This window comes from Crinia signifera, chromosome 1 (assembly GCF_055691185.1).
Source record: "Crinia signifera chromosome 1, ASM5569118v1, whole genome shotgun sequence".
NCBI lineage: Eukaryota > Metazoa > Chordata > Amphibia > Anura > Myobatrachidae > Crinia > Crinia signifera.
Genome location: NC_139217.1, coordinates 317,323,730 through 317,338,480, shown reverse-complemented (window position 1 = coordinate 317,338,480; position 14,751 = coordinate 317,323,730). Strand labels below are relative to the sequence as shown.

The 14,751-nt window shown below is 43.1% G+C and overlaps 1 protein-coding gene across 3 annotated transcripts in view; it reads right to left on the bottom strand.

Annotated features, from left to right (window-relative positions):
- Window positions 1-14,751, bottom strand: part of ERCC6L2 (ERCC excision repair 6 like 2) — a 151,312-nt gene that overhangs the window by 93,220 nt on the left and 43,341 nt on the right. For all 3 annotated transcript variants that reach the window (XM_083186960.1, XM_083186968.1, XM_083186976.1), the window contains one exon: window positions 5,029-5,169. In XM_083186960.1, the coding sequence (XP_083043086.1) occupies window positions 5,029-5,169 (141 nt within the window). The remainder of the gene's footprint in view (window positions 1-5,028; window positions 5,170-14,751) is intronic.

Genomic DNA, 14,751 nt, shown 5'->3' with positions numbered 1-14,751 from the left:
AAAGGTTTCTCACGTATACCACTGTAATATGTTTATTCATGACAATTAATGAGTAGAACAACACTTGCATGTATACAAAATAAAATTCTTTATTCATGTACAAACAGCTGTAGAATTTATGTGACAGAGCTAAAACCCATCTGTAAATTGTACAACTCTAAAATGGAATTAGTCCCCCGTTCCAGTACGGCAGCTAGTCATACATAAAATACCGATTAGATTCAGTGCGCAGGTAAAACCCCTCTTTTTTCTATACAACCAAAACAGTCATGAACAGAACCAGACTTGAACGACAACCATAACAGGCAGGATACACGAGCTGGGAGGGCTTCCAGTGTCCCCTGCTGATTCAGAAAAATGGATTTAATGGTACGTACCAAAATCCTTTTTTCTCTGTCATGCAGCAGGGGACACTGGAGTTCACATCAGGGAGGTTCCAAAGACCAGGCCCTGGGAGGGAGCACTCTGAGGTTCCTTCAAATCCAAATGACCGAAGACCGTTGAAGACAATGCAAAAGTGTCGAATTGGTAAAAGCGAACAAATGTGTTCACTGATGACCAAGTGGCTGCTCTGCAAAGCTGGGAAGCCGAAGTTCCCCTTTGAGTGGCCCAAAACACACTCACAGAGCTAGTGGATTGAGCAGTCAACACTGTAGGAGGAGTCTTTGCTGCGTGAATATATGCTTGTCTAATGGTCAAACGTATCCACCTGACCAGAGTCTGTTTAGACACAGGCTAACCTCTGCGGAATGCGTCATATAACACAAAAAGACAATATGATTTGCGGATGGACACTGTCCTTGCCACATATACTCTGAGAGCCCGAACTACATCCAACGTAGCTTGAGACTACGAATTTCCCTGAAAAGCAGGGACTACAATAGGTTGGTTAAGATGGTAAGATGACACCACCTTTGGAAGCAAAGAAGTATGTGTCCGTAATTCCGCTCTGTCCTCATGGAAGATAAGATACGGAGGTTTACAAGATAATGCACTGAGTTCGGACACTCGACAAGCCAATGCTAAAGCCAGGAGAAGCACAGTCTTCCAACACAGAAATTTTAGATCCACCTCCACCAGAGGTTCAATCGTATTAGACTGGAGGAAGGAAAAAAAACAAGTTGAGATTCCAAGGAGGTGTTGGTGGGATAAAGGGAGGATGAACCCGGAGGACTCCCTGTAAGAAAGTTAGAATTTCTGGAATAAGAGATAACTTTCTTTGAAAAAGGATAGATAATGCTGAGATCTGTACCTTGAGTGACCCCAATCGTAGGCCAGCGTCCAGACCCCTTTGAAGAAACAACAAAAGTCTGGACAGTCTAAATACACGAAAAAAGCCATTCTTGAGGACCACACCAGTTTGCATAGGAACGCCAGATGCAGTGATAGTGAGCTGCCGAGGAAGGCTTTCAAGCTCTTAACATAGTGGGCATAACAGAACGTGGAATCCCTCTGGCTCGTAAGACTTCGGTCTAAACAGCCACGCTCTCAAATGGAGATGAGTTGGATTCTGATGGTGGAATGGACCTTGTTGCAGGAGGTTGTGACGTTGAGAAAGGTGGAAAGGGTCGTCCACCAGAAGTTGTTGTATGTCCGAGAACCAACTTCTGCGAGGCCAGAAGGGACGATGAGAATCGCCTGTACAGGTTCTCTCTTCAGCTTCTTAAAGACCTGACCCAGAAGAGGAAGGAACAGGTACACGAAGTGGAACATCCACGGGACCGACAGGCGTCGCCGGTATGGCGTGTGGATCCTATGTCCGTACAACGTATCTTGGGAGTTGATGATTTTTCTGTGAGGCCATGAGATCAACCTGGGGAGTTCCCAAATGATTGGTGAGTTCCAGGAACACCTCGGGGTGTAGGTTCCACTCTCCCGGGTGAAGATCCTCCCGACTGAGAAAGTTGGCTTCCAGATTGTCGACTCCCGAAATGAACACAGCTGCAGAGGATGACTTACCGGCAAGGTAGTCTTTTTTGATAACCTGAACACAGATGCATCCACCGGTGGAGGGGTTTCCCACTTGCTTAACGTAGAAGGATCAAATGGGTATACTGATGGGAAGCATTTAGGAATTTGGAAACGCTTGTCTGGGTGCTTCAATGCTGCTAAAAGCTGATCCTAATTTGGGCAAGGAAAGACTATGGAAGGCTTTTTAGTGTTTCCAAAAAGGTCAAGCTCCTGCGGTTCAGGAGTAGGACCCTCAGGCAAATTGAGGACTTGCTTTAATGCCAAAATAAGAGCATCTATGCCCACAGGGGTCGGCTCAGTTTCTGGAGGGACATCCTGAACCTCTTCCCACTCTCCTTCCTCCATTTCATTATTAATAATAATAATAATAATAATAATGATATTTATATAGCGCTTTTCTCCCAATAGGACTCAAAGTGCTTCACCATTGTCTTTACAGCTCGAAATACAAAACAAGCAACAGTAGATGTCAGTGAAATGCTTGAGTAAATAAGTATGTCTTTAGTCTATTTTTAAAGGATTCTATAGTGGGCGCTTCTCGCACTGTGCGAGGAAGAGAGTTCCACAGAGTTGGAGCAGCAAAGTTGAAAGCTCGACCCCCAGATGAATTCAGGGAGATTCTGGGTACTGTAAGTAGTCCTTCTTCAGTGGATCGTAGTAATCGAGTAGGACAGTAAGGGATCAGCAGCTTCTGCAGGTACCTTGGGCCCTGGTCATGTAGGGCCTTGAAAGTGAGTAAGCCAATCTTGAAAACGATTCGCCATTTTACAGGTAGCCAGTGAAGGGCGTAGAGAATGGGAGTTATGTGGCTGGAGCGGGGTTGGTTAGTTAAATGGAAAAGGTTCATCCTCGGAATCGTCAGAATGTAAAATTGCCTGCAGAGGGCACTTCTGGCTAACAGAAGAACATTTCTGGGCCTTGTTCATGGAACAGGCTAAAGATTCCACAGACCTAGCAAGGTTTGCGGCCCATGCTGGTTCTGTCCTGCGGGATTCTGCTAATTCAGCAGATAATTTGGACATATTACATGCCATAAAAGAGGCCCAGTGGGGATTAGACGAATCATCTATTCGAGATGCAGGTGGGGAAGCAGAGCAAGATTGACATACCGTCGCTTTCCCATCTGCGGAGTACTGAGTGAATTTTGCATTACAAGAAGTACAAGCATATGCCTTCTGGGAGGCCTTCATGTTGGACCTGCCCATCATGGCTATAGGAAAATCTGGCCTGATAGATTTCACACACTCCATTATGCACACACTTGCGCACAGTACAAGGTAGTAAACCAGGGGCTTCTGGGACCTGGAGGGGAAATAAGCTCTTTTAACCACAATATTCCCCTGAATTAAACCCCTGAACTTGCACTCAGCAAGGGTTAACAGGAGTCGCTGGCCACAGTTATCCTATAAATAGGAGAAGAGCGAACCATTAAGAGAGGGTAAATGTGCGTGTGTCAGTTTCTAGTAATGTGGACCATGCCATGCCTGCCTCAGGCCTTAGGGCCTATATGTACTCGCCTTTCCCCCCAGGTACTTGCCTTTCAGCCTTTCTGCGTGTCAACTGCGATTGCGTCTTTTTGACCCAGAGCAGGCCTCTTACAGCGCTCAGCATGGGCAGTCTCCTCGACCACCCCCATCCCTGTCTCTACGGTACTCCTCCTCAGAGGTGGATTAAGCACGGGGCGACAGGGGCGGTCGCCCCGGGGACCCCACACATAAGGGGCCCCGACACCGGCACTGCCACAGATGGGAAGTCAGCGGCGGGGTCCCTGCGGTGGATGATAACTAGTAGCCAATACCGCTACTAGTTCCCATCTGCTGCTGAGACCCGGCCGCTGACTTCTCATATGCTGCAGGGACCCTGGCGCTAATTGCCCAGACCGCTGCAGGGACTCCCTGCCCGCCTGCGCTGCCCAGGTACCAGCCTCGTCTGTGGGGGGTGGTCCTGCTCCTCCTGCACTTCTCCAGTAATGCGGAGGAGCACCCGGGAACCGGACAGGTGGTGGGGCGTGTGGCTGCATGCTAGGCACGATACAAGATGGCAGCGCTGGGAGTGTAACAGAGAAGGTGACCGGATCAGTAAACCTGAAGGGGTAAGGGAGGTCAGGGGATGTTGTACTTACTCCCCGGAGGCTACTAACACGGTGATAGGGACGGCAGGATCACAAGATGTCTGGGCAGGCGCCTTTCAGGAGGCTCTGACTGACAGACCTGGTGGAACCAGGGGCGCAGGATACCTGGACCAACACTTTTGACGAGGTAGGGAAGGGATCCTTTTTGTGAAATAAGCAGCAATTATAATTGTATTAGAAAGTGAAAGTACCAGGGAACCTGCAGGATCAGGCAAAACTGTGACCAGCTTCCTTGGCACAATTTTCTAACTGGGGGCTGATGGGTCTTAGAGGGGAGGAGCCAGCCTTCCCTAAACAAATTAGTAGTGCCTAGCTCCCAGCAGAAAGTAACTGGCTCTAATTTTGTAAATTGAAAAAACAAAGCTTTCAAACAGTAGAACACCATACCTACTGTGGAATATGGAAGGGGCTTGGCCATGTTATTTGCTGCTTTGGGCTTCTTTGCTGCTATTGGCGCGAGGTGCTTTGAATCTGTGCAATACATTCTGAAACAAAATATACTGCCCAGTGTCAAAAAGCTCTGTCTCAGTCGCAAGCACCCAAGAATTGATTAAGAACAAAATACTGGACGATTCTGAAATAGTCTTCTATAAACCTTAATCTGAACAGCGGAAACATGCAGTCTGCAGAAGGCACCCATCAAACCTCGGACTGCTGGAGCAGTTTGCTAAGAGTTGGCCAAACTATCTTTAGAGGTACCATTGAGATCTGCAGAAATCACTTGCATACTCCATAATTGTATCACTGAGAATAAACAAGATCATTTTTCGGGCTGATTTTTGCATGTCATCGTAGTATTTTTATTTAAGCATAGTTTGAAAAAAAAAAATGCAATATAATAGGGGGATAATAAATATTGGGCTAGCGCTATATTCAACACACACATACTAGCATGCTAAAAATAATAGCAGAGAGACTGTACTTACGCTGTAGCAGCAATTTCTCCTTTTCCGACCACTTTTACAACTGCACCGTTCACCTCCATGGAGAACCAATTTGACATCTTCAGTTTCCAGCACCGTTTGGTAAACTGCCTTCTGAAATTCTGATAAAGAACAATACACAATCTGCAAACAAAATAAAATTCACACAATGAGACAGTCTTGGAAGCAATATACAATTTTGGACAAACTTATAAGTCTTTAAAAGTCTAAATATAAAAATCATATAGTTATGACAAAAACAACCAAAGCACTAGCCTGGCATTTAAAGATTTCCTTTCTCCTCATATCAATGTTTTAACCATACTGTACGTACCTACTTTTCTTTTCTCCTCTCCGGGAGAAGCCCGGAGCGGAGACGCTGCTGTACCCTTCGGGGTCCCCCATTTCTGCAAAATGCTGAGATCAGTAATTCTGTGGAAATGGGCAGGGCTCATGTAATGTAATGTAAGATTATTAGTGGATACACAAATTAAAACCATACTTGCCTACTCTCCAAGAAGTTGCGAGAGACTGACAATTTTGCAGGGAGTCCTCCCGCATCCCAATGATGTGGGCAGGATGGAGAGACAAACACAAACAAAATAATTGTATCCCATTTACTCCTTGCCAGTGTTTGCTTCTCCATCCTGCCCACATCATTAGGATGTGGGGTGGGACTCCCCCCAAAATTGTCAGTCTCTCGCAACTTCTGGGAGAGTAGGCAAGTATGGTTTTAGTTTGTGTATCCTCTAATTATCTTACATACAAGGGCCTTTATTTATGTTTCTCTCTCGTTCTCTCTAAATATATACTGTATACGTGTTTGTAAGATCAGGTTAAGGGGTGCTGTATCCAAGCAATTTACATGCAGCTGCCAATTAGTAGGCCTTAGTAGACTAGAGAGCAGCAGCAGCTTGTTTTGTTTTATACCACAAAAATACAACATAAAAATAAATCCTACACTGTTTGTCTCTATTATAGAATTCCCTCACAAGGTTGATTTTCATAGTTGTTTATACAATGCCAATTGATTAATATGGATGTAAATCAATGGTGGTTCAATGTTTGCCAACATTTTAAAATAATAGCAAAAAGTGTCTGTTAGTTTATCTGTGATTTAACCTTTGAACCCTCCCGTTGATTTAGTTTGATTTTCAACTATTACAAAAAAAACTTATAAAAATGTACTTTTAAAAATATACCCAGCAATGTCCCACTAACAAAATAGCATTTAGCTTAGCACTTAAAACCACAAGCGATGGTCTAGCGCTCTCTCTCTCTCTCTCTCTGCAGGCTTCAACTTGCTCCCCAAGCAATGAGGATCTGTCATGTGAAATTGGCACACCTTTTATATGCCTCTTCTAGGTGGTCTGGCAATCAAGGTAGCTAAATTACCTTTATGTCTATCAAAAGCAGCTAGGAACCTGGGGCATACATATCTCCCTTTGATAACTTCCCCAGTGCTTATAGAATAACTTCCTTAAAATTGGTGTCGTTTTGTAATAAGTATGTTTCTAAAACAATATTTATAAGTGGCTTTGGTGAGTCACTGGAACTCTATTAAGATCAGTTTATTAATTCCCCATTTATTGTGTTTTATTTAAAGATTAACAGTGCAGTAAAGGTGCTCCTCACCTCAGTGGGGGAATTCAATTGTTATAAGCACTGGCGGCCACTAGATGGCACCCAACGGCCACAAACAGCCATCAGCGGTGAAATCATTATGTTGTTCCATTAATTTTGACAGGCTGGTAACTAGTTATTTCATACATTAAATATATTAATAGTTTGCTATCAGATTTAGTGTTTCTGGTGCTGTACTATAATTCCAGATTTGCGGCCTATTAAGGTTCGTTGACCAAATGTTCCATCCAAGGACTGTATGACGAGTCTCATTAATTGGAATGAAGTGTCATACAATAAGCTCCTTCTCCGTTTTTTCAATGTAGTCTAAAGAGGTGTACACATGTGCTCAGGCTGGGAGATTTTGACTAAGCGTGTTTGGCTTAGTCTAAATCAAGATGTAGCCTCCATAGATAGTCCATGTACAAGTCTATTGGTGAAATGATATAGTTGGGCAAGGGTGTCCACTGTGCGCACAGTGAAACCCAGTGAGGTATCCTTGTAACTTCTGGATACATTCATTATCCTGTCAATCCCTATTACAGCCCATAGTATGCAGTGAGAACAGGCACTGCAACAGAGACGCGCGGAGAACATTCGTTCTCCTGTGCCTCAGAGAGGAAGAGCAGACATCCTGTCAGCCCGCTGCTCCTATGACTCCCAGACCACAGATTGATACACAGGAGAATGGGAGAGCATCGACACGCAGTCCATCTGCCGCCTGATCCCTGAGCCTGCCAACCACCGCACAGGAAAGCGGGGAAGCCCTAAGCATCAGCTGCTTGAACTAGCCGGTACACAGGAGTGCAGAAACACGCTGACCGTCCTGTCTCTCTGACAGCCGCCCACTACACAGGAAGCTGGGGAATGATGGACTACACGACTCTCTCTTTGTCCCCTGAATTACTACATACGGGGTGGTAAAGTATAAAAAGTAAATACACGCGATAAAATTATTGCGGTTCTCATAATTTATTTCTTATACATTCTGTTTCCTTGTTATAGTTCAAATAATTATTACTAGAGACAGGATTATATGCAACATAAAAAGCTTAAAATATGCATGCAAATATGCATGAAAAATACTTAAAATATGCATGAAAAGCGTTAAAATATGCTACATTAAATAATAAAAAAAGTAATTTTTAACTTATTTATTTAAAAATCAGCATACAAGTAGTTGCAAATAAACCTCAAAAATAGCCCCACAGCATCTGCAGATGTCTATGGCTGTACTCGGGATTTTTTTTGCAGACTGCAGAGTCCAAAGCTCTTCTTGCATCAACCACACGGACCCTCATCTCCAGCGCCGATGGATCAAAGGTCAGCATAGCGTGTGAGGGCGGCGCAGTGGAAGGCTTCCTCCCTGCGCCGCATACTCCCTGTGACATGGCATTTCCTCCGCGCTGCGTGATGTCACAACCCTTCCGCCCGCCTCCTCTGCTGCAATAGTCTGTCTCTTGGTGTAAAGTCCCAGGCAAGGGGCAGGCAAAGGTTCAGGAGCTTTGTAATGGCATCCGCCCCGACTGACTTTTATCAACATGGATTGGGAGCCTAGTGCAATGTCAGACATAGCGTACATCCAAGGTTCCCCACACTCCGCACACATTGCCTCAGCCTGCACACTCTACCACTACCTGGCCAGCAGCAGCAGGGCAAAGTAGTGCTGTGACTCACGGGTGGAAAGGGGGCAGGGCCAAAAATATGCACCATCACTAGATTTTAGGTAAAATATGCAATAACCAGTGAGAATGGGCAAAATATGGAAATGCATATGCAAATATGCAAATGCATATAATCCTGTCTCTAATTATTACGTATTTAATGGACACTATTCAGCAGATAGACAGGCTGACCAGTCTGATATCTGCATACCGAATTGATGTCCATTAAAACAAATAGTGCTATGATCACATATAATGGACAAACCTAATATTCACCAGTGCCCTATAACAAAGGCACTAATAATCCAGAAGTGTTATAACACCAGTAGACGGACGGACCAGTCTGATATGGGATACATGGGTCTAACAATTTCATCCATATATTAGCAAATTATTTTAAGCAATTTATTACTACATTGGACTTAATGCATTGAGATCCATATTGTGATCATAACACACTCTGCTTTCTTCTTGAACTGCAATTGTATCACACCCTGAGACTGCAATTGTACCTTACCCTGCCTTTTTCTTAATGGATACCTAGTTGCCAAATCATCTGTGTGTAGAACAATAACATAATGACATTGTAGCAACATTGATGCAATATGGTACTTGACAATAAATAATTGTTGCGAATAGAATATTAACCAGCAAGAAATGTTCCTATTTCGTACAATTCTCTATATATTCTGAGCCCACTCATCGGTAATGGGTACAGAGCGAATCAGCCGAAAGCAGTAGCTCACTATGGGCCAGATGCACTAAGCTTCAAAAGTGATAAAATGGGGAGTGATAAACCAGCCAATCAGCTCCTGCCTGACATTTTTCAAACACAGTCTGTGACATGGCAGGCAGGAGCTGATTGGCTGGCTGTTTATCACTCTCCATTTTATCACTTTTGAAGCTTAGTGCATCTGGCCCTATACCTGGCAGAATTTTGAGACACATTATTAACACTCTCATTCCCCTCCGCTGTAAGTTTACATAAAGGGGAACAGCAGATGTTAGTGGCTAGTCCTGCACAGGTATTTTCCTCACAGCACCTATCTTAATTACTCTCAATATATTATTTGGCAAGTGCCATAAAGTAATGCAGTATCCAATGCAATTGAAGCAAGATACTGTACAGTAGTTGTTCTCTGCCTTATCATATATTTTTTGCTACTATTCCTATTCTTGCTATAAAAGGATTGTTGGTGGATATTTGTTTTAATTATAATTGCTGATTGACTGTAATCAGCCAATCACCACGTTATAACCAACAATAACCAGATAATTAAGATTATTACAGTCTCTAAAATATTCCAGAGACCAGATAAAGGGACACCCACCTAACAATTATCAGAAATGTAGTACATTATTACACTATCTGGTATACCATAGATCAGTGGTTCCCAAGCTGGGGTACTAGTACCCCTGGGGGTACTCTGCAGACCAGTTGGGGGTACTTGAAAATAATATTGGTAATGGCGGACAATGAAAAGGTCTTTTGATGCCTGAAGAAGACCCATTGCCAAGGAGACAAACCATGTTGTGTCATATGCCTGACCAGCAATCCACTGGGAGCTTCCCGTGTTGCCCTCAGACATCAGCCTTCATCTGCCCAGCACTGAAAAAGGTGGAGGAAGCAGCAGCATTAATCCTACTGGTGTTAGCTGGAATCCTGGACATAGTACACAACCAGTGTCTAGACACAGAAGGGCCCGATTCCTTGCTGTATACTACTCCTCCGCTCCTCCTTAATATATGGACATGCATAAGGATTCGCATACCGCTAAGTACTGTCCATATTTCAAAATGAGTGGAGGGGTACTTATCAATGAAAAGCCTAATCAAGGGGTACGGGAGAGAAAAAAGGTTGGGAACCACTGCCATAGATCAATATTTGTCGCACAATTGCATGGTCATGGAATAATTAGCCAATTTTATCTTTATTCCACATCAAATCTACCTACTGTACCTATTACAGAGTGGGAGTGTGATACAAAAGGTATATAGAGTTTTTTTTTATGTGTTAAATGTTGTGTTTGTCAATTGTAATAAGTTATTAGAAAAGCTTTAATATTCATTTTGTTGATAAATAAGAAGTGCCTCGACAAAAAGAGTTTCTTTCTTTCCCTTTTTCAGTCCAAAAGCTAAGGGAGCCCCACCAGATTAAATATTTATTACATCCCTACATATGTTAAGCATGGATGGGGTTACCATAGCGTCATATTAATACACGGGGGTACACACGGGGTGATTCTGGCTAACTTTTTAGGCGATTTTGTCTATCTAGTCAAAATTGCCTGGCTGAATCGCCTGGTGTGTACATGGCTTTAATACTTACCTTTAACCCCTTCCTGACAGAGCCAGTTTTTGCGTTCCTGACAGAGCCCTTTTTTTCAAATCTGACATGTCTCACTTAAGTGGGGATAACTTTTTTTTGCTTTTACTTATCCCAGTGATTTTGAGACTGTTTTTTCGTGACACATTGTACTTCAAATTAGTGGTAAATTTGGGTCGATACAGTCTGTGTTTTTTTGTGAAAAATACCAAAATGTCGTAAAAAAATGGAAAATTTAGCAATTTGCAAAATGTTAAATTTTCTGCTTGTGAGACAAATAATCATACCACTCAAAATAGTTAATAACTAACATAGACCATATGTCTACTTTATGTTTCCATCATTATTTCAACTTCCTTTTAATTTTTTTGGACACTAGGAGGCTTACAATATGAATAGCAAATTCTCAAATTTTCAAGAAAATTTCAAACACTGATTTTTTTAGGGACCAGTTCAGTTCTGATGTGACTTTGAGGGACTTGTATGTGAGACACCCCCATAAATGATACCATTTCAAAAACTGCACCCCTCACAGTATTCAAAACAGCATTTTGGAAGTTTGTTAACCCTTTAGGTGTTTCACAGGAATTAAAACAAAGTGTAGGTGAAATTTCAAAATTTCATTTTTTTTGCAGATTTGCAATTTTAATACATTTTTCTAAGGAACACAGTACATTTTACTAGAGAAATGTGACTAAAAATTGATTCCCCCAATTCTTTTGTTTTCATAAATATCCTATATGTGGCCCTAGTGTGCACGTTGACCAAACCACAGGCTTCATAATAGAAGGAGCACCTACTTGATTTTGGAGCCTCCTTTTTATGAGATTATTTTTTAGGCACCATGTAGGTTTCTAGGCACCATAAGATGCTAAAATTTAGGAACCCCCCCACAAGTGACCCCATTTTGCAAACTACACCCCTCAGTGAATTCATCTAGGGGTATAGTGTACATTTCAAACCCCCAGGGGTTTCACCAATTTTGATACAAGTGGGCAGTGAAAATGAAAAATTTAATTTTTTTACACAAAAATGCAGTTCTGGCTCAAAATTTTTCATTTTCACAAGGAATGAAGGAGACAAAGCACCCCAAAATCTGTGCCCCAATTTCTCCCGAGTACGGCAATGCCTCACATGTGACCAAAAAATACCATTTGGGTGCATGGCAGGACTCAGAAGGGAAGGAGTGATTTTTGGATTTTGCAGCTCAGATTCTGGTGGAATTTTGGTGGGTGCTATGTCGCATTAGCAAGACCCCCCAAGCACCAATACAGTGGAACCCCCCCACAAGTGACCCCATTTTGCAAACTACACCCCTCAGGGAATTCATCTAGGGGTATAGTGTACATTTCAAACCCCCAGGGGTTTCACCAATTTTGATACAAGTGGGCAGTGAAAATGAAAAATTAAATTTTTTTACACAAAAATGCAGTTCTGGCTCAAAATTTTTCATTTTCAGAAGGTAAGAAGGAGAAAAAGCACCCCAAAATCTGTGCCCCAATTTCTCCCGAGTACGGCAATGCCTCACATGTGACCAAAAAATACCAGTTGGGTGCATGGCAGGACTCAGAAGGGAAGGAGTGATTTTTGGATTTTGCAGCTCAGATTCTGGTGGAATGAATGGTGGGTGCTATGTCGCATTAGCAAGACCCCCCAAGCACCAATACAGTGGAACCCCCCCACAAGTGACCCCATTTTGCAAACTACACCCCTCAGGGAATTCATCTAGGGGTATAGTGTACATTTCAAACCCCCAGGGGTTTCACCAATTTTGATACAAGTGGGCAGTGAAAATGAAAAATTACATTTTTTTACACAAAAATGCAGTTCTGGCTCAAAATTTTTCATTTTCAGAAGGTATGAAGGAGAAAAAGCACCCCAAAATCTGTGCCCCAATTTCTCCCGAGTACGGCAATGCCTCACATGTGACCAAAAAATACCAGTTGGGTGCATGGCAGGACTCAGAAGGGAAGGAGTGATTTTTGGATTTTGCAGCTCAGATTCTGGTGGAATTTTGGTGGGTGCTATGTCGCATTAGCAAGACCCCCCAAGCACCAATACAGTGGAACCCCCCCACAAGTGACCCCATTTTGCAAACTACACCCCTCAGGGAATTCATCTAGGGGTATAGTGTACATTTCAAACCCCCAGGGGTTTCACCAATTTTGATACAAGTGGGCAGTGAAAATGAAAAATTAAATTTTTTTACACAAAAATGCAGTTCTGGCTCAAAATTTTTCATTTTCAGAAGGTATGAAGGAGAAAAAGCACCCCAAAATCTGTGCCCCAATTTCTCCCGAGTACGGCAATGCCTCACATGTGACCAAAAAATACCAGTTGGGTGCATGGCAGGACTCAGAAGGGAAGGAGTGATTTTTGGATTTTGCAGCTCAGATTCTGGTGGAATTTTGGTGGGTGCTATGTCGCATTAGCAAGACCCCCCAAGCACCAATACAGTGGAACCCCCCCACAAGTGACCCCATTTTGCAAACTACACCCCTCAGGGAATTCATCTAGGGGTATAGTGTACATTTCAAACCCCCAGGGGTTTCACCAATTTTGATACAAGTGGGCAGTGAAAATGAAAAATTACATTTTTTTACACAAAAATGCAGTTCTGGCTCAAAATTTTTCATTTTCAGAAGGTATGAAGGAGAAAAAGCACCCCAAAATCTGTGCCCCAATTTCTCCCGAGTACGGCAATGCCTCACATGTGACCAAAAAATACCAGTTGGGTGCATGGCAGGACTCAGAAGGGAAGGAGTGATTTTTGGATTTTGCAGCACAGATTTTGGTGGAATGAATGGTGGGTGCTATGTTGCACCAATACAGTGGAACCCCCCCACAAGTCACCCCATTTTGCAAAGTACACCCCTCAGGGAATTCATCTAGGGGTATAGTGTACATTTCAAACCCCCAGGGGTTTCACCAATTTTGATACAAGTGGGCAGTGAAAATGAAAAATTACATTTTTTTACACAAAAATGCAGTTCTGGCTCAAAATTTTTCATTTTCAGAAGGTATGAAGGAGACAAAGCACCCCAAAATCTGTGCCCCAATTTCTCCCGAGTACGGCAATGCCTCATGTGTGACCAAAAAGTGGCAGGACTCAGAAGGGAAGGAGTGATATTTGGATTTTGCAGCACAAATTCTGGTGGAATGATGGTGGGTGCTATGTCGCATTAGCAAGACCCCCAAAGCACCAATACAGTGGAACCCCCCCACAAGTGACCCCATTTTGCAAACTACACCCCTCAGGGAATTCATCTAGGGGTATAGTGTACATTTCAAACCCCCAGGGGTTTCACCAATTTTGATACAAGTGGGCAGTGAAAATGAAAAATTAAATTTTTTTACACAAAAATGCAGTTCTGGCTCAAAATTTTTCATTTTCAGAAGGTATGAAGGAGAAAAAGCACCCCAAAATCTGTGCCCCAATTTCTCCCGAGTACGGCAATGCCTCACATGTGACCAAAAAATACCAGTTGGGTGCATGGCAGGACTCAGAAGGGAAGGAGTGATTTTTGGATTTTGCGGCTCAGATTCTGGTGGAATGAATGGTGGGTGCTATGTGGCATTAGCAAGACCCCCGAAGCACGGTGAAATTATGAACCTAATAATCCATAGATGTGTGGTATATTTTAAAACACTCCTTTATACATAGGCCGGGTTTGTCGGGGCAAGTGTCACACTGGAAAATAGTTTGCTTTCTTATTCCCTTTTTATAGCAAACTTTGCACCTTTTTTGTGTCCTGCCCTTTTTTCCAGTGGAGGGGATTTCATCAGGAAAATGCTGCCCTGGTACAATACGGGGGCCAGTACTAGAAGTACTGGGGCCCTCTGCCTGCTGGTTCCCAAATATTAGGCCCTTTATGACTTCCTCTTGAAAGTGCATAAATGTCCCCCTCTGGCCGGTAGAACGGAATAGCACGTAAGCGTTATACAGTGCCATCTGGATGATATACACGGCCAGCTTCTTGTACCAGATTTTTGTTTTCCGCAGGGCACTGTACGGCTTCAGTACCTGATCTGAAAGATCCACTCCGCCCATGTACCTATTGTAATCCAGGATACAATTAGGTTTTGAGGTGTGGGTACTGGTACCTCGTACAG